Below are 24,129 nucleotides of genomic sequence, written 5' to 3'. Positions count from 1 at the left end.
GATGAAAGGACCACCTGATCTGTGCTTTGCAGCAGGTTAGCAAAGGCTACCCAGTGGAGCTTTTGCTTTAAATAGTCCTAAGGGCTGGATAAACACAGATGATTTAGGCATAGCCAAAAGAGGTGCTTAGCTCAAAAGTATGCTCGGAGCTGGATTAGTCATCTAAGCTCCTTATTCAGTACCAGGCAAAAATTAGGCACACAAAACCAGGATTCATAAGCACCAGCACCCCGCCTCACCCTTGCCAGCAAAGGAGGTGGAGAATGAGGGATAAATGTGACTGTCTCACACAGGCAGGTAAAGAACTGCCGACTGTATGGGAGATGCAGTCAAGTCTTTACAAAAACCTCACAGTGAGCCAGTCCTTTCAAATCCCCTGCCCCTTTCATCTAAATGCCCCAGGGCTATGACTGCTGTGCTAGCATGAGAGAAATTCAGGATCAAATCCCTGCTTTCAGGGAATCTGAACCCCACCCTCCCCTGCCCTGTTTGCAGGGCACCCCGAGGTGCATGCTGAAACCCAGGTGCTGGGGGAGAGGGATGACCTGCCAACACCTAGGGTACCTCTGGGCTGGGAGTAAATCGTTTGCCAGAAGAGCCCAAATGATCCTTTGCACTAAATACCAGGGTAAATGGGCATATGAACTTGTAAACCTTAATGGCATGGAACTAATGCAAACCCTCAGGCTGCTATTTATCATGCTTTCATTCAAAATAATTTAAAAATTAATGGCTTGGGTTTGTAATTTTCTTTTGGCTACTGGACTTCAGATGAAAGGTGTTCAGCTGGCTGATAACCGTCCCTTCACTGGCATACCAGTGAGGATCTCACTGGCATGGGAAAGGAGAAGCATAGCAGCTCTCTTGGAAGATACTTCTGTGTACCTGTCAGCAGGCAGTAATGTTCCAGCTACACACTTGGAATGCATCCTCCCACCCTCCAGCATCAGCATGGTAGTAAATGCCTCAAAATCTGAGGATTTAGAGCCCTTTCAAAAGGCTAAAACCTCACTTTCAGCTTTTTGCTTCTTCATTGACTGTTCCCTGAGATCCTGCTTGATTTTGCTTTCTAAAGTATTTTGTAGTCCACAGTCTGGTGGGCTAACTGAATGCATTGTACAAACATGTGTCCCACCAAATGTAAATGTCCTCCTGCCTACTGAATGTCGCCTTGTTCCTGACCCAACAAAGGGGTGCCCCTTTGAGAAGGAGCTTCTCACCTACCCTCCTCCCATTGTCCCATGCCCCTTTCTCATGCCCCTCTTATTCATTTGCTCTGGGACAGAGACAGTCCTTGTCTTTTCAATCTGTCTTGATATATTAGTTCTTCCTAGAATGGACTAAGCCTTTTGATTTTTGCCTCAGGGTTCTCTCCCTGATGAAAAAAGTATCTATATAGAGAGAAGGAAAGTTGGGAGTATCTTCCTGTAGGTTTCTACGGCTCCTTGAGTGCACAAGATCACCACTACCTTTACTCACGCAGCTCGTCCTCACAGGCCACCTACGTTAACCCCCCTGCATTAGAGGAACTGCTAAAGAAAAGAAAAAATATCCACTGAAAAGAAATCAGAGCAGGCAGTGTGGCACAGTGATCTTCTCTCACAGCCCCAGTGGAGCACATCCAAGCCCTTGCTGCCTGCCTTTGCTCTGCCAACACTCAAACACCTGGGTGACCTGACTCACCGACAGGGCTGGCGTGCCCTTCTGTTAAAAAGATTTGTCCCGCTGGAGAGTCTTTCTCAGAGCTATGTGCAGGTTGCTTAACCTCCCAGCACTCAGCTGTCAGAAATGGATGTGCTGACATACCAGGAAATCACAGGATCGAGGTGCTACTGATTGCCATCTGTACTGTTCTTTCAGGAAGACTAGTCACCTGAATGTCATAAAGTTAGACCTTGCCCTGCTATCATTCAGGATTGCTTTCCATGTATCGATAGCTCAAAATGAGTACAGGAGAGCTTCCCTGAACCAGCTCAGCGCAGGATCTGTCCCTGTGGAGGCAACATCTCTTCTGCCCTGGAGCTCTCAAACAAGGAATACGCATTTCTGGCCTTGAAAAACTGTCCTTCCTTTATGCCCCTAAAGAAAACAAAACGTCTCCTTCCCCCAAACCCCTGCCACCCTCCTCATCAAACCCTCCAATGACGCTGTTTGGCTCAGCCACATTTCAAACACTGAACTCTTCACCCATAAATAAAATAAAACTGTAAATAAATAAATAAAAAAAATAAAACCTATGTTACTGCATTACAAGGCTCCTGGCACAGGTGAACCCTCCACAGCACCCGCAGTGCTGACGCTGGAGCACTCCATCAGCCATCTGGCAAGCACACCACTCCCACGAGAAAACAGCTTCCAGCTGCTCAACCAGGGTCCTGCTGCTGGCTGCCATGGCATCCTGACACGGGACAGGCTCACCCAAACCTCCTGCTCCATGACTTACTGACCTGAGGGGGTTTTCCAGTTAAAAATGAAACTTTCAACTGAACGTTATTTTCATAAGCTACCCAGGGAACGAGGCTTGTAGAAGAAGGTGTTAGCTGCTAGAAAGTCAGTTAGCAAAGGTCTTTCATTTTTAAAGTGTCATTTTGTGCAGAATGAGATATATATGGTGTTTCCTTGCCTTCATTCAAACACCTCAGAGCCAAACCTGAGGACCATTTAATAATAGTATTAAAAATCCCATGAATTTACATAAAAACAATACCTCAATGGGACAAATTAGCTTTTGGATCATTAGGAATGCACATGGTATGGAGAGGCATTAAACCCAGAAACAGATTATGAACTTTGCTGGAAGACACATTTTTCACACTTTTATTAGTGGAAAATGATGTGTATTTCTAGCAAGGAGCTGAAAGGCAGAGTGCCTTGCCCATAAATGTCTGAGTGTCTGTTTAGTAAAGTGGAATGTGAACATCTGTGAAACTCAAGCGAAAACATGGGGCTGTGGAAAATATACAACATATATACGAAGATCAGCTCTAAACTTTTACACTTCCAAAGAGTTCAGGTGTTAACTATTTTCAGCTATACCTACTGTTTTATACTATCTCCTGCGTGGTTTAAGACAGCTTCAAAAATATGCTTAGACACACTAGAAAAACTAAACAGAAATCCAATGGAAGACAGAATAATAATTTCTTTCTTTTACTGTCTTTTACAACATCTGTTAATGGCAAATAACACACTATTATGCTGTAGTTTTGACTAAGATCCCAATGTGGAAGACACTAGTCTTTCGTATCACTAAGAAAGCATTACCTTCAGCAAAAAAAAGTGTCTGTTGTATTTACCGAATTTAGCAGTCCGGAGTTCAATGCTGCTCTTACAGAAATTGAAGAAACTCTCATTAACTCCAAGGGGTGAAGGGCTGGTCTTGAAAATCCTAAATAAGTTTTACTAATACCATTCATCTTGTTAATAAGCTGGCATGTGAACCCATTTTTTCCAGCTGCTGAAAGCAGTTTGTGGTTTGCTTTTATTCTTTTGAACACAATTAGCAAAGCACTCCAGCAGCTGAATAGACCTATTCATTTGAACAAAGTATTCCCTAGTAGGTTTGGTTTTTTTAAAAAAAAATACTCCCCAAAACTCTCTCCCATCCTGGGGTAGTCGGAAGTGACACAAAAGCCTGCCTGTCATTAATCTTGCCTGCCTGTGCCTGAAAAAGACAAGTGGGATGAATATTGCTGAATACATTACATTTGACTGAATTGCTCGCTTCTCCCAACTCTTATCTTAGCTGGTGTACAATCCTAATTAAAAGGCTGACGTAAGGAATACACACAGGGAAGGGTCTGGCAAGGATGTTATGGATGAGATGATAAACTTTATGAGCACAGCCACCTCCCACGTAGCTTTTGTAGTTAACTGTTGGAGTTCAAACAGTTGTCTTACGTGCACCATTTCTCATTGCAGAGGGCTGAAAACGTTAAATAAAACAGACTTGCCCTTTCTAATAGGTAGTAGCATCTTGCTGATCTAATTAATCTGCGTAGCTCACTCTTTCACAGAGATAACTTTACAGGCAAACTGGGCTCCCGTTTCCCTCTCCTGCTGCTCATTTTCAGTGTGAAAAGGGCTGTGGATAGGATAAATCCCACCCATCCACCTTGCAAACAATGCTGTCATGTAGTTAACAGAGAAGAAATATTTGTTTAATTAGTTACATTTTCAGCTTTTAAATGAGAAGAAAAAACAAGCCATGGGTGGCCTGTAACCTCAGAAGAGCAAATATCCCAGGCTGTAAAATCATCCCGGCTCAGAATACTGGGTTGGATGTAAAAAAAGCATTTATTGAATCCTAGGCCTGAGTCAGGAACAGAAGATGCATTAAGAACTTCCAAACTGCAGCCTACCACCAATTCATTAAGTGTTCGGCATTATTTAATAAAAATGGCTTATACATATACTGTAACTGTAACACTATTTAGTCATAAACATTTTTAACTCACATATCTGTTGGGAGTTATTCACACACCAATTCAGAGATGGTTTCAAATTCTTCTTTCAAGTAAATGCCTGCAATTCTCATTGCTGTCTGTCTCACCAAGGCTACAGGTCTGCAAGCAGAGCTTGTCCTGTATTTTGCAATTAAATCAAGGATCTCCATTGGTTTATAGAGACCGTGACATGTTTCTGTTAACATGTTTCTTGATAACAGATTAACATTACGGAAGTGAAAAAAATGCTGTAATTTCTGTAACAGCATTAAAATGATTCTACTGTCCTTAAGATTAAACCCCCAAACTGAATGGCTTTTTGAAAAAACACTCCTTTATCAGTGAAGTCAGTTTCCAAGTAGGCACGAAATAAAATGGTCAGGCTTTCCACAGAACTATAGGATGGTTCTTGAAAAAAAAACATGACACGACTGAATGGAGCAGATCCGATGCTTCAGCCCACAGTTCTTTGGGTTACATCAACATGATAGTAACGGCTTTCTGGTGACCAAGCAAACTAGTATTTGCTAAGGGACTCAGGGAGCTGTTGCAATGGGATGTTGCAATGGGACATTGCAGAAAGGGAACATCACCATTTTTAGCTCCATCCTGTGCAACCACTACCCACCCAAATACTTCTGAGATGCTTTCTTAGAACCTCCGTGTCACTCTTATTTTTGATGCTGTCTAGTTAAAAGGTGCTTAAGGAAGCTTTTTCCTTCACAGTTGAGACTCCTGAAAAGAGTCAGAGAAATTGCCTCTTCCACACTTTCCTGCTCACTCACAAAGCACAACAGGTTTTTCCACCTTCCCCCTCCCCATAGCATAACACCCAGGCAGAAACAAGAGCAACTTCTGACCCAGGGACGATGTACCCATAACACATTTTTCTCTTCTCTGTATGATTTCACAGCTGGAGATGATGGCCAACACTCTTTGACCTATTACTCCTCCAAGGGCCGTATTTCTGCATCTGGCAGTTGGAGAGCTGCTGCTTTAGGACTTTGCCCTTTCTGTCTCCTTTATCTTTCCTTCTGTCATCTGCTTATTTTCCATTTTTGTGATATTCTTTTTTGGTAGATAATAATGCCTTTAGGATTAGTGCTGGCAAGAGGCCAGGACAAAATGGCAGCTCGAATGACTTTTGTTTGAGTTAAGGTCACTGTGAGATAATTTAGACCACAGACCTGGGGCCCCATTTTCCCATGACACTGGAAAAATCCACACAGAGAAGCAGAAACACTGAATGCTTCAAATCCAAACGTCCCTGAGTTCAACCTCTTGGGACACAGCTTGCAGAAAAGGACGAGGATTATATTTCAACACCGGTGGACAGGACTGTAGATGATGGACTGTGCCACTAACTATCTTTCCCCAAAGTTTTTGTTTTCAGGAGCAGAATCCAGCAGAGGAAAATCCACCTCTGTTGCTTGCCACCCATTCAGCTGAAGCGCCTCTCTCTCCCAAGCTTCCCTTGGAGGACACAGCCTTGCTTAATGCACACCCAGGCCAAAACTGCCACTTTCTTCCCATGCTGCCAAAAGAAGCACCGTTAATTAATTGTCCACTACCCATATACCTTTCAGAGAGGAAGGAACTGGCCCTCAGTTTGGCTTTTTATTTTTCCCCATTAGTTTTTAAAACCGATTTTTTCCCTTAAGCCTGAAGGCTGCCCCAGAACGTTCCTCCCCTGCACACGGCAGCAGGACAATCAGTTAAGAAGTGAGGAAATGTGAAACTCCTCATAAATGATGAAAAGCAAACCAGATACTTAAAATTCACACACTGTTAATGAAGTAACACAGCTAATGTTTTTTGCTTTGCTCAGCCCAAGGTTACCCCTCTTAAAGAAGTTTTATTTTCCCATTGGGTTAGGAGGCTGTGAGAAAGCAGGCAGGGGAGGCTCTGCTGAGATCCGTAAGTTAGGCACATATGTGATACCAGGACACCACATTTGAAACCAAACCTCCCTTCCCCACAGCCATGATCTGTAGCTCCTCTGCAGGGAGCCCCAGACCTCTACGGCTTCCAACATGAGCTTCCCATGAGTCAACGTCTTATTTTTCAGATGTCAGGAACCTGTGGTAAGTGTACATAGATCATAGCCCTCCCTCTGCTCTGACAAGAAGAGACTGGGAAGGGTGCAGAAAGCCAGGTGGGAAGGAAGAGTGGGAAGAGACTCAGAAGAGGCAGCAGCAGCAGGAGAGGCTCCACACCACTGCCTGGCCCTAACAAAGGCTGATAGTTTTGGGAGAGGGAGTGCTGGGAGCAAGATGAAAAGCTCTGGATGACAGGTGGGATGGGATATAGGGAAAGGCAACCCTCACAGCCAGGCAGAACAAGGTTAAGTATGTGGCAGCAGGGAGCCAGGGAGCCCTGGGAGAGCCGGCATCCATGCCAGCATGGACGGCTGATTGCACAAGCAACCGTGGAGTGAGAAAAGGGAAGAAAGGACTTCTGGCAGTGGGTATGCAGCTGCGCAAGAAGTCTCCTCAACAAGCACATCAGCCTGCAAAATCTCCCCTCTGCTGGCATGGGGGAATTTTCTCTCTCATGGATACAATTCTGCTTGACCAAAACAGGGCTTACACCTATACAGCCTCTATCAGTGCTGAACTTGCAAAGGGTAGGCAGTGGGTCCCCATCCTAAAGAAGAGCAAAGCAAACCCCTGCCTGCCTCCAAACTGCCCACAGGCAGCATCCTGAACTCTTGGCAGTTTAACTCTTTCTCATCTGGGGAAACATCACGCTGCCCAGACTGGAACGGCCACAAAACTGTGGATGACTTACTCTTTAATACTCAAAATCACAATCCTCACCAACCACAACCAAGAGCACATGGCAGATTTTCGAGGTACATAGCTTGCAAAGTGACACCTGCAAAAGGGCACATAAAAGTAAAAGGGAGGAACAGCACAAATCACAGCCCCACGCCTTCCTCACAACTCCTTTAACAGGTTCTTCAAAGAGCAGCACCTTGAACTTGGCAGCTGGGGTTTCCCCACTGACAAAAGGCAAACAATGCCAACAAAAGACTGCCTAGACTTTGAAAGTTTCACAGGAAAAATATGAGCCAGTGATATGATTCAAACTGAACATTTTAAGTAAAATGTTTTAAATAAGATATATCCAAGTTCTAAGAAGCACAGGTTTTCTGAAGACAGCTGAGGTTATGCAATAAACTGCAGGAAAGGCCATTCATTAACATAACATTCAAGTTCATCAGTCTGTGCTTCAAACTAAAGATGATGCCTCCACCTGTGAGGGATACAAAGTTTAAAGCAAAGAGATGAGGTAGGTGCCTAAGTGGCAGCTGGCAAGTGAGGGGTTTGGGTTGCTTTCCTGAGTTTCAGACATAAATTCCATAAATCATTTCCTACAGCTGAAGACTGACCAAAGCCTCTTCAAGCCTCTTTTCCTTACAAGCGTATTTGGAAAGTTTACTCGCTATCATGGGGGAAGACTGACTGCCTGGGAAGTACTTTGATCAGCATGCAGAAATCTCTATAGGCATGTGCTACATATTCTTGATTTCACAGAAGACTTTTCTATGGAAACACCTAATGAACTAGCTTAGCAGTAGCTCAAAAGCCATTTTGAGAGGCATCTTCCTCCTACATTTGGAGAGATTTAAAGAAGAAATACTTTCCCACATCCATCTCTGGAGAACAGTGACAGTCCCCTAGGCTTAAAGCAACTCGCAAGAACTATACTGATATTATAGACAGTTTAAAATAAACACAGCAACAACGTAAATATGATTAGTTGGGAAATAAGACCATTTTTCTCATTCACATGAAGAAAAGCTTCATCAGATGCAATACAGAGTGTAACTTTCTGGTTCTACCAAAAATAATTACAGGGAGAAAACAAAAAAGAATATAGTTCTTTGCCTTGTAGAAAAAATGGTTAGTGGGAGACGGAGAGAGACTTGGCAATCTGCCTTTCCCCAGCCTTCCTGCTGATGAACGACAGGACAAGCACAGGACAGGTCATAAGATGGTGGTGCACAGACCTAGTGCACGTAGACCAAGTCTATTCTTGCTATTTACATTATTAAAAAAAAAAAAAAAGAGAGAGAGAGAAAAGAAAAGAGATTATAGAGGCAACAGCGGGATTTTACAACTGTACCCAGATGATTCTGTCCTAGTAAGGTCTCACTGCTACTTTTGCCTTAATCAGGAGCACGTTTTTGAAAATGCAAAGACCCGAAGCCTGCCATCAAGTACTTACATAGTCATCCTCATGCAGACCTTGCTTCTGAACAGAACTTTTCACCTCCAGGGAAAACTTCTCAAACTCAGGCTTCACGGTCCTCAGCAGAGTGACGGTTTGGAGGTATGAGTATGCCTTCTTGGCTTCAAGGTCATGTTTGTCACCTCTTCTCCAAGAGCCATTTCCTAAGTGGAAAACAAGCGTATTTCCAACACCAAATTAGGTAGCATTTCACGATCGCCTTCCTTTTTCTACCCAAAAGTCCCCTCTCCTGCTCCCTGGGGAGATGGCAGAGTAAAAGGGAGAACTGAACGTGCTCCAAGACATGCAGGAAACCGGGCAGAGAGGAATGGCTGGTGGTAAGTAAATGTGCAAACAGAAGGACAACTTCACTCCCATGCTGTGCTTGCTTATTTTTAAAGGGTGGGATGAAGCCTAAGCATGAGAAGACATCTCAAAGCAAAAAACACGTGCCAGATCTCAAACGCAGTGATATTTAAGTTAGAACAAGCGAGGGAAGATTTGACCACAAAGCTTTTGTTACACATCACTCCACCAGCAACACTCTTGGTCAGTCAGAAAGGCACCAGTAAAGTCAACAGTATGATCGTCACCCTGAATGGGAGGCAGATGGTGCAGCTACTTCTCCCACAGCTCTCCCACAGCAGTCAAGGAGAAAACCATGTGTGCAGCGGCTGCCAGACCAGTTTTGCTCTTAGCGGAAAAGAAACACTTAGAAATAAAATTGGATCCTGCGCTATTGCTGTATTTATATGTTTTGTGTCACAGCAGGGGAACCATTTAACTCAGACCACCAGTAATCAGATTTTTAAAAAGCAGGATAGCTGACTGGTTAACCATTAATTAGAAGAGGAGTTCTTCTACCTTACAGGGATTGACCTTAGCAGGTCCCGAGACCCCGATCTCCAAAGCTTCACAAGATCAGTGGAAAGGTTCACATTGCCCTGGACCAGTTTTTGTGCTGTTGTGTGTAAATGATAAATAAAACAGGCCCAGAGGAAACAGTGGTGGCCCAAAGCAGTGTGCCTTAAATGCTTACAAATAATTAGAAGACAGTAATTTTATTTTTTTGAGTGGCATCAAAAACCCCATCATGCCTAAGTGAGCCAAGACAAAGACCAATGTCATGCTGAGCTCCCTAGGATGACCTGGAGGCACATGGGACCCTGAGGTGAGAGAAGATGTAGCTACTTTGCTTGGGTTGAGAAGATGTCATTTGGACAAAGAGAAGCAAATGGTCTGGGAGTGGAGCCGCTAACGGAGATGGAGCCCAGGCATCAAACCCATGGTGCTCCTTGCACAGCACTACCAGCTGCACTGCATATCTGCATGAGCCAGTTCATGGACACCACCTCTGCCACCCTGAAGCAACTGAATACAGACCCTGCAATCTGTCCTCCCAGCAGGTCAGCACTGCTGCTGGGACTTCTTCCCCACCCTCCCGCTCCCTTTTTTTTTTTTTGTTCTTCTTGTTTTGGACAATAAACATTAATTGGGGAATTGCTCTGCTTCCTCAGAGAGCACAGGGGAAGGAACAAAGGACCTGCACTCCTCTGGAGGACAGGTCCTTCCTCCTGCTGCTTTTGGCTCCAGAGCAGCTCCTGTCACTCCCAGCATAGGGTGGCAGGCACAGGACCACCTGTGCCCTTCTACATCTCTTTTCCACCCCTGGAAAGCCTTATTTGCCACAGCTCAGCACCAGCCAGGACTGTAATCTTCATAAATAACATGAACCTTGCTAATTCTTTTCTTGTTATTTTTTTGGAAGTGATTTCATTCTCTTGGGAAGAAGCTCTAAATACATCTGCCTTGGTTTAGGGATTTCTTTCCCAATACAAAGTTTAACCAGTCAAAACTATTGACACCAGGACCCTACTCATCAGACCTGATGGAAAAACTGGAGCAACTAACACCCCAGCATCTGGTTTTGCCCTCCTACACCCTGTCCTGGCTACTGTTTTTAAAAAGAAAGAAATGCACTGGCAACTGCAAGCTAACATGTCTTGCTAGCTTCCCCACAAGAGGAGGGGAAGGAGCCTTTCAGGCTTTCTGGAGCCTCAAAGATGAAAAGCCTCAGCCCCAGCTGGGTACCTGCATTTTAGATGTGCAGTGTTAAAGAAGTATGGCAGAGACCACAGCACAGAGGGCTTTGCTATAGCTTTGCATTTACAAATGGGGATAGCTTAAAAGAGTGACACTGTAGACCCCAGAAAACTAGTAGTGCTGGTAGAAAGTGAACAAGTTTCTGTCCTGGACACTATACACATCTATTTTTAAAAATCCTGAGAGCAGGAGCAGGGAAGGTACACTTGCATAACAGTGTTCCTAAAATAATTTATATTATTTAAATTCCTTCATGGATTATTTTGCAGGACGTCATCTTGCCACAGTACTTATGTGCAATTATTGCACCCTTGGCATTTAATACGCCCGCTCTTCTGAAAAATTTAAAATATTCAGAACAGAGGGCAACAACAAACTGTAATATGATTATCTGAATTTAAAGGCAAAGTGTTAAATTGCCAGTCACACCCACTCTGAAGAGTACCTTATAAATACAGTACTCTTATAGTACCTTATAAAAGGTACAAAATCTAGTATCTCCAGGCACTAGGAACTAGAACTTTTGGGGAAATTTCTCTACATTTCTCTTTTATGCTTGCTTTCCCCATGTGATGACCATCTGCACAAAAGTCAACTTCTGATGCACAATCATTTCACTCTTCACAGGAAACACGTACACAAAGAAACAGAAAAAAATGGCAGTCTAAAAGAATTACTTAGAAATGCCACATTTTAACTACACTACATCAGAAGACAGGCAGTTTTCATTAATCCCTTGGAAAATCTACAGGAAGACTGTACTGTATTACCTGTGATGCAAGGCAGGATGGTGCTGAGGCTCCCACATGACCACAAGGCAAACAAGTATTGCCCCCATCACCGGGCTGCATGGAGATCCCACGCCACGACGGCACAGCTGCCCTCTACACAGCTGAACAAAGTGCTGCCTTATGGGGGCTGCATGACCGGGGACACCCACCTCCCATCAGCTGTGATGTCAGGGTCCCACCTGGGACAGGGTACTGAGCCAGGAGATTGCAACACTGCAATCGCCACTGCCTCCTAGCAGGAAAGCAAAACCATTCCAAAATGGCAGCAGCCCACCTCCTGCAGCCACTGCCCTTACGTGAGCATCCCCTGCTCATGGAGAACCTTCGGTACCATCTGTCCCAGCCAGCCTAAGCGTTTCCCAGGTAGCCATGCCATGCTCATTTCAGCCAAGGCAAGGAAAACATCAGCTGTCGGGGATGAATCATCTGAGCTACCGCGGATTCCTAAGGATGAGGTGAGTCACTGTCCAGGGGTGCCTGCTTCTCTCTGCTGACTCCAAAGGGACCCCAGCTCACACACAGGCTTGTACCCGTGGTTAGATGAATGACTTCTGATGTGCTTCTGCTCTGTGAGATGAAACACATCAGTAGTGCAGCAGTAATGAGCCACGAGCAGCAGCCAGAGGGGTTATTTGAACAGTGGTTTCTAGAAAAGTCAAAGCTGCAAAGCTCCCAGGGTCTACAGAAGGGTCAAAACTTCAGGATATGGACAGACCTTCAGCTTTTTGCTCTGGGTCCTGATTAAGGCTGCAAGGTCAAATGGTTTTGCCTATGCCACAAGGGATAAAGTCACTCCAAATTCAACTCAACAAGAAGAAAACCTTGATTCAAACCATTGGCTTTGATCTTGTCTTGCAACTTTATCTTTCAGTTATTTAAGTGATTTCCTTATTGCCTGGAAAAACTTGGCACTTCTTCAGCTAACGTAGATGATGCATGTAGCAATAGCTGTACTCCTGTAGGTAACGCTCTCTCTGAATTTAAACATCTACATACATTCATTACAGAGGTTTTCAACAAACAGCACTGTATCCTGCAAATCATCTCAGAGGTGGTAGGTGGATAACAAAAAGTTTAAGCAAAAGAATTTAATTTACAACCAACTGATTTATTAAACAAAATACATCACCGTTTTGTGAATTCAGTTGTTCCTGTTGGTCAGCTTTTGGAAGCTTGAAAGAAAGAAAAAACCCCAAGTTTTCCTTCTTTCTCAACTCCCACTTGGTTTTCAATTTGAAATGAATTTGTTTTTGTAGTGGGTAAGTTACGGCTGCCTGCAGGGAGGAAATTATTTTCTCTGCACCTGCAAAAGAGGCTGCTCCTTTCAAAAGCCACTTTGACACTTCAACAAAACCTGGTTCCCAGGCATGAATTTTCCTCAGCTTCAGCCATGTGACATTGTTTAAAATTCAGCAAAGACATTGCTCCAGTATTACTTTGAATTTAACTGAGACAGCTGTAGCAGCTGAGAGCAAATTTAGTCCCTGCCATACACTGCCATAATATCAAAAGTAACTGAATGCAGGTATATTTCAAAAAGCAAATGCATTTAATTTACATTTTAAAGTCATGTTTTGATTTGACATATCTGGTCCTTTTTACTTGGGGGTGGGATCAGCCACTGCTATCCACCCTGCTCTAGTAAATCCAGTCTGTCTGTGTGCCATCCAGCGCTTCCCCTTCAACACAACGCTGCTGAGTATTTTTGCAGATGCAGTTTCTGATCAACAGCTGAAATAAATTAGACCCCCTACCCTGAGATTTGGCAGTCACCAGGCTGGGGATGGTGCAAGCCACCTAGAGCTGAGCATGCACAAGGCAGCGTGGGGTAATGCATGCCTGGCTGCTGTAGCCAGTGTCTCCCTGGTGCTGCTACCCCTACAAGTAACTAAATACATAATGCCTACAGTGTATTTGGCACCTTGTGATCCACCCAGTGGCAACTAGAGCCACGAGGTCTGTTTTATTTCCTGCCGTACCACAGCCCAGGCGGAAGGTAACTGCAACAACGGGGCGAGACGGTGGCATATTCTGGGACTTGGTGCTGCATATTTTGAGGCTATCAGATCTAAAAACGTCACTAGGCTTACAGAAGACTTTGCAACATACTCGGGCAGCAAAAAAATTACCATATGATGAGCTGTTGAAGAGTTCAATATTGAAGAAAGCGTAGTCCCCGTTGGTCATTCCTTGCCGATGAGCAGCCAACATGATGTTCCTGATTGTGTCACCGCTGGCACACATGATTACAACTGGTGGAGGAAAATAAAAAACACAGGTAAGAAGCAGTTCAAGAACTTCAGGGAACAGCCTGTTAAGCATGAATACTGCCAGCGACCGTGACCCCAGCTGTCCTCCCAGTGTTGCAACAAACATCACAACACAGACGGCAAACAAAGCTGATTGCCCAAACAGCTGACAGAAGACAGGTACCGAATGCAGACGGGCTTCCCCCTCCTTTATCTCCTCTGAAATTAATTAAATAGGGCCTGTGCGTGATACCCTTCCCACATGTGGTAAGTTCTGCCTTCGAGTTTCTTCAACCACATATATTCATAGAGTTGATTGCAACCATAAGCCTTTTTACTTCTAAGTGGACATAAGACAATGTGAAGATGAAGAATCAAGGTGATACAATGACATTACCATTTTAATATCCATTCCATTGAACAGTTTGGTGTAGAGTCATCTCACCTACACCTCAGCTATCTAAAGTTTAGGTATCTGGTCTAGAATTTGTTGCCTCTCTGCAGTTAATGGAGAGCAGCATCTCAGCAGCTGTCTAGGGGCAATGGTATGAATCTCTCCAGAGCATGACTTCTCTCCAGAGGTGATACAATAAGCCTAGGCAATGACCTTTGATGGGATGCTTAATACTCAGAAATGGGAAGAGCAAGTGCTGCTTTCTGAGCATGAAGATTAAAGGTGGTTACAAGACTAATCACCACAGAGCCTCATTTTTTCTGCACCAAGAGCTAAGCAGGAGCTGTGCTGCTACAACAGGACCTAAACCCTGCAGGTGTGCTCTGTGTGGGCACCATGATCCACACTGTGACAGCTGTGGTTGAGAGGTCTCTTCCCCAACCTGCTGGGCATGGGGGGACTACTGCCCTTGCTGCCTCTTCCCTCTACAAAGGGAAAGCATATATTCAGGCAAGGTCTTCAGCAATGGGGAGACACCTCCCACATAGAGCACATCATGCTATAAACTTTTATATAGGTTCAGAAGAACATGGGTATGAAGTTACTGACATCATAGGGAGCAGTAAAGTATCATACCAGTGCATGCTTTGGGGCTGTATCCTACAGCAGAGTCATAAGAGATCCTGTTGGGACGATGATTTGAAACCAACTGCACACACATTTCCAAGAACGCTGTTACGCATGGTAGGGCTCGAAAGCTACAATAATATATGCAGCTATTTTCAACCCAACAATAAAACTGAATCAAAACCACATTCAGCTCTTCTGGGTAGAAATGTTTGCTGTTGTAAGAAATGAAAAGGCCAAACAGGCCAAATCTTTTTGCACACAATGAATCTTCTCCCATTGCTTTTCTGGTTGGATGCCATCACAGGCACAAAGCTGCAGATGCGACGCCAGAGTGAGTCACGTTCGGTACATCCCCACGCTTCAGGAGAGTTATACCATGCATAGCTCTGTCCTACTGATTACAGTAGAGCAATATAATAATTTCCAGAGCAACAGAGCAAGACATATTTCATGACCATGGTGAAGTACATTAGCATGAAGGAAAAGAAGAAGAAAATAAAATTTTCTTGCAATAAAATTTGGATCAAATCTTTTCCAGATGCACATCAGGAACAAATTTGTCTCACTGTTCCTAATTTCAGTATAGGTGAGAGATTTCCTTTTGAATGTTTCCCTGCTGCCTTCCCAATTCTCCCCTGACTTTGCCTTTACAATTCACATCTATCATAAAATTGTAATCTGTAGATCAAATCAAAGAGATTCTCACACCACCAGTAGAAGACCTTGTGCAAAAGGAATAAAAAAGGGTGGGGGGAAAACCCATACTTTAAAATATATTAAATCATATTTTGTAAGCTTCTAAAGGAACCTAAGTGAAGTTATATTAACTATTTGGATGTGGTTTTTAACTCAGCAGGAGAGCAAAGATAACATATTTCAAGATTTTGAAGCAAACAAGCTATGGGCATGCCTCTCGCAATCTTCCAGAAACGTAAGTAACGTGTATTTAATCTGCATCTGTACCTCACTATCGGTGTACACACAAATGTGTACGTGCAAATACATACAAAATGTTCTTCCTCCAGTACAATACACACAGACCACAATAATTCTAACACTACTATTCTGAATTTATTGACTAGGATTATGGATTCATCCAGCAAATACTTATGAGTTTAAACTGCAGTTAAAGGAGTACACGTTCCCTTTGCTACATGCATTCCTTGGACTATGTGCTTGTGTAGAATGCATTTAAGCAAGTTTGTGACCATAATGGTAAACCTGAGCCTACAGCATCAAGTCTGCGGCATGGTTAACTGAGCCTACAAGGGGGCCTGAACTACTGACGGAATTCATTCAAGACAAGCAGTTAACTTTTATCATCATATTTTTCATCATGATTTTGTTGTGGCTCCAAGATCTGAGTCTTTTGAAGTGGCTCCAGGGACTGGACAGGCAGCTGCTGGCAAACGCAGGTGCGTGGCTGGGTGTGCTGCTGCCTCCTGGACCCCTGCGAGCTCAGTGCAAACCTGCAGTCAGCAGTAACCTAACCCACAGGGCCCACCTCTGCCCCAGGTCCCCACAGGCCAGTTGGTGGGGCAGCTTCTTTCTCAGCCCCAGGAGAGTTTCAAGCAGGTATCCTGTATCTGTTTGAAAGTCCACTCCCACTTGGGCGCTCTGGGAAGCCCAACCACACGGGTGAGACCACCACTACCAGCCATATCTGGAAACAGAGAAGGTGCAGGGTCACAGCCCAGGACAGAGTCATGGTAGGTGCAACACCCCAACAACCAACCAACCAAGGACACATTTCTAGAAAGTGCTTTTGGACAGTGCCCTGTCACCCACAAGCCCTGCAGCACCGCTGGGGGGACCTCCAAGGAGTCCTCAGGAGTAATGAAGACTTCATCTGGTTAGCTAAGGCACATGGTGCATCCTTCACATGATATAGGATTTGTAAAATACTCTGATAACCTGAAAGATGCCGTGAGCAGCAGGACCACCCCTGATGCCCAAAGGAATGTGCCAGGTGAGTCCTGCAAGTCAGTCTTTAAAGTCAGAAAGGCACAAGTGGAAGCTGAATGGCCCCACTTGCTGAATTTCACAGTAGTGGCATGAGCCAGCGGACTAATGAAGAGGTGAGATGGAGGGAGGGACCCCACAGGGCACAAGGGCAGGAAAGAAGACAGAGGGCTGCTTTTGTTCGGTCATTTGCAAGTTACAGAATGATACAAGATCAAAGGTTTCGGCTCCACAAGGCATTTAAACCCGGGCTGAAAGTAAGCCTCTCTTCCCCGACTGTTAGCATGGTCTGAAGAGCAGGGTGGTCTTTAGCCATCAGTTATGTTCCCACAGCATAGCCACAGCTCCCTATGGCTAAGGGCAAACACTCATCTATTCCTGCCGTAAGCTTGCTGTTGTGCTTTTAGCATCAGGAAAGCCGAACACCACACACCCCACCACCCCCACCCCACACACACATACTCCCACCCCACAGACACAAAAGTTACGCTGATTAAAAAAAAAAAAAAAAATCTTTCCCCAAGCGGTGGTTCCCTCGAGCACTTACAGATTTCTTTCTCTCCATTCAGTATATTCCCCCAAATGGTACTCACTAGGAAAGTTCTATTTTAAGCACCTGCTTCTGTGAAGAGAGAATTAAAGAGCCATCTGCTATTAGTCCCCAGCCATCTCACACACGCTCCTGTGCACATTAACAACTCTCTGCAGTGTAACAACATGAACAGCGCAAGGCTGCTCTGTCCGCAGCCTACAGCACCATCACACCAGTTGTGCCAGTCACACACAACATGATCTTTTATCAGTCTGATTTTGATGCTATTTTAACGTTCTACAACCAGGGATGCAGAAATTGTACAAAAGCACTTTGCACACCTACGTCTCTTTTGGAAAACAGCTGAGGACTTTAACTCGATCCTGTGATTCACTCCTGAAATACACTTTTTCTTTTTTTTTCAGTAACATACTGGGCAAGCCTATGGCTGGCAAAAGCGTGTAACAGAAAATGCCTTTTTGATAAGCCCATGTACCCATGCTTTGCTTGGTGAGAGCTCACTTTAGAACACATCTAACTACAAATCTGCACATCCCAAAGCACTTTTTGAGTGTTTTACTACTTCATGAGGCAAAGTGAGTCCATCCAGCCCAGGGATGACTTTCCAAGATGTTTTACAAGCCATTTATCTCCATGGTGTTTTGCTAACAGTTGGTGGCAATATTACTGCACTCACTCATGGGTTTCGCATCCATGCATCCGCTGAAATGACCACTTCCCCTGAACGCATTTGTCATTTACGAGGTACTCGACAGAGCTTCCAACAGCAGGAGCGGGGAAAAGGGTCCCCGCTGCAAGGCACAGCAGGGTGAGAAGAAAACATCATTGCTTAGACTTTGAACTTACAGAAAGTCATGGCAAAAATGTCAGAGAATAAGCAACAGGTTTGCTGCTCCGCAGATGCGGGTGATTTTGGGTAACCCAGACTGCCGGCGGGAAGCTGATCCCTTACAATGCCACAAAGCCCTCCTAGCACGGTGCCTGAGGGTCAGCCTCCCACTTCGCTGCAGGAGGCAAAACTCTAGCAAAGTTCTGTGGGCACAGCTTCTGCTCGAGGCTGCTGTCCCCATCCGCCGGGGCACGCCTGGCCCAGGGGCACCAGCAGAGCACTGCACTGAGCCCCTCCACAGGCAGGGACTGGCTGGGACCCCCGACCTCCCACAGGACCTTCCCTCCCCCATGCTCCCACTGCTGCAGCGCCTTGGCCCTGGCCCCCAGCCACCACCGAACGCCACTGAGGAGCCAAGCCGGGCACCCCGTCGCCACTCACCCCTCTCACCCGCCTGGAGGGCACGGACGACGTCGTCAAGGTCGAGGTGTCGGCTGTTCTCGTCGAAGCTGTGCACGGCCATGTGGAAGGCCTCCTCCTGGAACACCACATGGACGCCCTCCATGGCGAAGTAGCAGCTGCGCTCGGGGTTGCTGTCGCTGTAGAGCAGCGTGGCCCGGCTCCACTGGTGGTGGCGGAAGAGGGCCAGCAGCATCTCGCCCATCTTGGCGTAGGCGGGGGCGACGCGGGTGAGGTGCGAGTACTCGCCGCCCTTGGCGCCGAAGCCGGCGGCCAGCGCCCCCGCCGACAGCATGGGGACGTCCCAGTGCGCCGCCAGCCGCGCCACCGGCGCCGCCGCGTACTCGCAGACGGGCCCCAGCAGCAGGTCGGGGCGGCGGCGCTGCAGGGCCACCATGTCTACCAGGCTGAAGAGGGCGCGGTTGCCGCACGCCGAGTCCTCGTAGGTGAGCTGGAAGGCGTAGCCGGGCGGCAAGCCGGCGCCGCTCTCCCGCAGGCTCCGCACCGCGTACTCGATGGCCGGCCGCACCCGCCCCAGCGAGAAGAGGTACGCGTCGTCCTGCGGCAGCAGCACCAGCACCCGGATCAGCTTCTCCTCCGCCGCCGCCTCCGCGCCCGCGGGGCCGCCGCCCAGCGCCGTCCGCGCCGCCAGCACGCAGCAGAGGCTGCCGAGCAGCCAGGGCGGCATCGCGCCCGCCCCCCCCGAGACGCCCGAGCTCCGGCGAACTTTTCTCCCCCCTTCCCCGCCCGCCTCGAAATTGTTCGGTCGTGCTTTATTTCTCAGGTGTTTGGCCAATTCACAACCTGCCCCCGCCTGCGGGTCACGGACGGAGCATCTCGGCTCTGCTTTCCTTGGTTTCGTATAGATAGATGACGGTTATTACTACGACGATTTGCCTCGGCCCCCCGCCCGCCCCCCCGCCGGATCCCCCCGCGGGGCTGCCGGGCTGCGCCCTCCCCGCTTAAGTAGCGCGGGAGCGGCGGCGGCTCTCGCCCGCCCGGCGCGGCGCGGCCGGGTTTGTGCGCAGGGAGGAGCCGGCCCCGGCGCTGCCGCCCGCCCCCTCCGGCGGCCCCCCCGCCGCACACCTCTGCGCCGGCCGGGGCTGCGGCCCCGCGGGGCGGGGGGCGCTCAGCGCCCGTGTAACGCTGATGTATGGATTTTCGCCTGCCTGACGGCTCGGCTGCCGCCCTCCCCGCCGAGCGGGACCCTGCCATCGGGGCCGAGATCCCGTTGCACTTTCATTTTTTAAAATATTTTTTTGGCTTGCTGCAGCTCGGTTAAGCTGCGCTTCAGTGCGTGAGGGAAGCGTTTGAGAGAGCCCCCCCGCCCCCGCCGAGGGCTCAGCGGTCGGTGCTCTGCAGAGCTGCGGGCTATGGGGAAGGGGGGATGGCAGCATCAGCACGGGGGGATGCAGGTGCTGCGGCGGTGTGTAAGCAGGGCAGCCCGGCTGCCAGCGCCTCGCCAGGAAAGGTGACCGTGCTCAGGGACGGCATAACCCTGTGGAGAATCTGGCACTGGACCCCTGACCGCTGTCTGTATCCTTCAGGGGTCTTTCTGAGACCCCCTGTGCCAAGAAGGCCCAGATGCAGTTTTCTGCCGCTTCCCACCTGCCATGCCTCAGAGACACAATTTCACGCACCAAGCATCAGAGGTGAAGGAGACAAGACCTGTTCTGAGATTATTTTCTTGGGGGGGGGGTGGGGTGGGGTGAGAAAACTCTTTCAATTACCTTCACAACACTGCCTAGTCAGAGCATGTTAAATACATCCCTGTTCAACCCTACTTACTGGCCGTAAAGCTGCTCTGCTTAAGATTTTGTTAGTGTCCTTTTAAAATGGACTCCTGCTTTGGAATAAAGTCAATGTGAAATGTGCAAAACGTTTTGTGAAAGAGGCTTTGGAATACCTGGTGCTTTTTGACAGCAAAATCCTAAAAGATGGCTCTCTGTGGAGTTTTCTGTGCCCTGTAACAGCACGCATCCTCAAACCCAGAGCAGGGCTGCACGGTTTGATGTTTTATGGTTACTCAGAGAGTGCCAGGTTTGCATTCGAAAGGTGAGTGAACGGCTCCCGGCTTTACAGAAGGGGTTTGTTTAGTTCAGCACAGAGGTCGTTGTCAGGGCAGTATGTGTAAACTTACTTTTGTTACTGCCTTCTCCGTGTGGTCTGTGAATGAGAAACCTGCACTCCTGGGGTGACCATCTGCTCACCTTTAAGATGCCTCGATTAACAAAAAAGAAAGCTGGAAGTGCTTGTGCAATTACAACCGAGAAGTGGAATGAAAACAGCATATAACACGATGTACAGAAATAATCATCAAAAAAATCTTTTTTGGAGGGAAGCATTTATCTAACAAGGCTCAGTAAAATAAAGAAGCTCAGAAATTCAAAGATGGGTAGTGTCTCTGAGAAATGTGCCTCTCATGTAGTTTTATTTGATTACTGAATTGAACTTCAGAGCGTTCTTGAAGATTACATAAACATCCACCCTGGTAAAGCTGGTTTTGTATGTTCCTGTACTTTAAGTTATGTCAGGCATTTTTTGTTGTAAATGACTCCATGTAACATAGCGGAGATTAGGCAGAATATTACAATATACAACATGCCAGCCATCTTCACCACAAAGCTTGCAAAAACATTTTCTTAAGACACATTTTGAAATGCTGACCTTTGTAGTCACTGCTTTATGGTGACCCTACAGATGTGTTTAAACACCAGAATCTGGACTGATCTCTCTTGAGTCCCTCCTTCCCCCACCAGAATATCTTTTTCATTTTATGTGTGAGCTCGATACTCTCCTAGCTGCCTTTTTCGAGTGTAAGCTGTGTAAACACAATGGAAGAGATAGTCAGCCCATAAATCACAGGGCTGCCATCCCTTCACACTGGCTTCTCCTTGTGAGGTAAAGTACTGCTGGGAACGAATAAGAGTGGGAGAAGCAGGGCCAACTTGAGGCAAAAAAGAAACAAAAGGCATCTGGCCAGTACCGTGTAGCAGTAGTAGCATCAAAGACCAATTTTAATGCTTTCAGAAAAACATTTGGACCACAGTATGTGGCCCTTACTCACCTAAGCAATTGCATTCAGCCTGATGGGAGCTACAGTGTCTCTGCAGGCCCAAAGTGTCACGAACATTTCAGTTATTCCCCCTTCACCCTAAGCGGTTATATAAAGAATCCCAGCCTGTGACTTGATTTATTTTTCTAAGCCAGAAAGTTATGCACAAGAATTTACTTGCTAATCCCAATTCAAAATGCCACTTAATCCACCTCGTCATTAGTTCACTTACAGTATTTTCTGTAGCTATAAATCTGACATTTCTCCACAGGCATTATTTTTTTCAGCTACACAACTGCTTTTTAATAGGAACAAATCCTGCAGAGGTGAATCGGTAGCAGGCAGAATGCCCGCAGACTGCAGCGAAAGCAAAGATTTCAGGCTGGCCCTTTAGGACTAAAGTCATTTCAGACACAGGCTATTTTCCCCCACAGAAATAACTCATACAACAAATCAAGAATCACTTGACTCACTCCAGCTAGCATTAGCAACAGTCTGAAGTGCCTGCTGCAGATTAGCGAAATTCTTCACAGACAGGTTCGCTGAAAACATAGTCCCCCCTAGAGGCTGAAAAGATGAAATATTTTAACATCATTCGTGCTGCAAATACATCCTGCCATTCGGACTTTCAAATTCTTTCAGATTCTTTTTCAAGAAGCCTATTCTCTTTTCATTTCAAGGAATCTTCTGGAGCATGCCTAAGGGATTTCTTACTGTGACACAATGTTTCTGGGTGTCTCTTTTTGTCTTACCTTCGTATACTTATATAAAAATGCAATGCAGCTGTCCAGTGAAAATACCACAGCACAAAGACTCAAGATGAGCCAATATGATGCTAAAAAAATAAATGGGAAGGAGATGTATTTGCTTGTTCCTCTTTTAGTTGACACCAACTTCTGTGTAGATATGTACACAAGAACTACAAGATGACAAAGCTATACACATAAAACATGAGCATACATACATTAATAACACTCGGCAGAACTCACTACTCTTGCTCTCTTAACAGCTTCCACTTCACAGCACAAAGTAAGGTAAAGGCAGGCAGGTAGATCTAATTTTTATTTTACAAATGGGGAGAGCAGAACTCAGGAAGGCAAACTGCAATATCCCAGAGGTTTAGGGCGATTTCAAGATCATTCCTCCACTACACTGGTTGTCTTCACCAATGCTGATAAGATCATGGCTTGATGGTCCTCAACAGCCACACAGGTGGTACACCTACCCATCCTTTCCCACTGATGCTGAAAGATGAGCTGAGATGCAGCCCCACAAAAGATGTGCTGTTCAATTATGTAAAAGCAGCTGCTGGGATGAAAAGGACTGACACACACACCACACCACCGCCACCAATTAATCACAGATTCTGCTCATGCTCCTGGAGTATTTCAAAAGCATGTACTCCTTTAAAACACACACATTATGGGACTAAAACACAACCCGATAACCCAATTTAATCCAATCAGTACTCACTGTGTTTCCTCATATCTACAGGGCACTATTGAATGTAATAGGGCGAAAGACTACAGATCAGGAAATCTTTGCAGAGGTATAATATTCCATCTTTGCAGAGGTATAATATTCCAGGCAAAATGCAGGAGAGCTGCCATGTCTTACAGAAAAATCCTGGTCTCAGAATTGTCTTGGGAGATTCCAGTCCAGCCTAAGAATTATGACAGGTAGGCATGTTAGGGACATACTTGATTTATCAAACGTAGATTATTGACAACTGGTATGAATTACAGGAACTTCAGGAGGTCCCAAATTAATACCTTGAGACTGATACAGTATGAATCACAGTCAGCAAGTGTGTCTTGTAACAGTCTTATTTCTGTGCCTCATATAGTTATAATGAAGACACTGGATCCATACCTTCATTTCCATCAGAAGGCTTTGGAGACTCCCTGAAGCACTGCCCTTCACTGCATGCGGGAATAACATTAATGACCTTAAACTAGAGATGTCTGATTAGTTGTGCCATGATACACTTTCAGTCACCTCATTTCTTCTCCTCTTACTTTTCCAGTCAATCCATCTGGCATTATAGCAGGGATAAATCAGCTCTGACATATTTTATATAAAAAAAAAAAGCTGAAGGTAGAAAAAGGATTTGCTTGTGACATTGTGAGAATAACCCTATTTTAAAGTAGCAGCCCATGAAGTCAGCATGTTAGAATTACATTCCATGTTTCTTTTCCAATTAATGCTCTCACCTGTAAAGTGTCCACTTCAGTAATGAATGTGTCTCAATATATGATACATTGCCAAGGAAATATAGGCCTCATTCAGATCCATGTTAATTTTAAAACATGGAGAAATAGTTTTTCATTTCTATGATGCCAGTAAAATTGTCACAAATTGTATGTAGGATTTTTCAGTTTCTCATAACTCATCACCCATCTCAGGAAGATTATCCTCTGATG

At 45.9% G+C, this 24,129-nt stretch overlaps 1 protein-coding gene across 3 annotated transcripts in view; it reads right to left on the bottom strand.

The window, feature by feature from the left end:
* Window positions 1-21,018, bottom strand: part of NPR3 (natriuretic peptide receptor 3) — a 48,229-nt gene extending 27,211 nt beyond the window's left edge. For 2 of the 3 annotated variants that reach the window (XM_056325109.1, XM_056325110.1), the window contains exons 1-3: window positions 18,634-21,014; window positions 13,705-13,827; window positions 8,679-8,845 (exon numbers count right to left, since the gene is read on the bottom strand). In XM_056325109.1, coding sequence (XP_056181084.1) covers window positions 8,679-8,845; window positions 13,705-13,827; window positions 18,634-19,339 — 996 coding nt within the window. In that variant the 5' untranslated portion in view covers window positions 19,340-21,014. Of the gene's footprint in view, window positions 1-8,678; window positions 8,846-13,704; window positions 13,828-18,633 lie in introns of all 3 variants that reach the window. The other variant, XM_056325111.1, reaches the window with a different exon arrangement.
* Between the last annotated feature and the right edge of the window lie 3,111 nt (window positions 21,019-24,129).

Source organism: Falco biarmicus, chromosome Z (assembly GCF_023638135.1).
Source record: "Falco biarmicus isolate bFalBia1 chromosome Z, bFalBia1.pri, whole genome shotgun sequence".
NCBI lineage: Eukaryota > Metazoa > Chordata > Aves > Falconiformes > Falconidae > Falco > Falco biarmicus.
The sequence above is the reverse complement of the archived record's forward strand: the minus strand, read 5'-3'. Positions and strand labels throughout refer to the sequence as shown.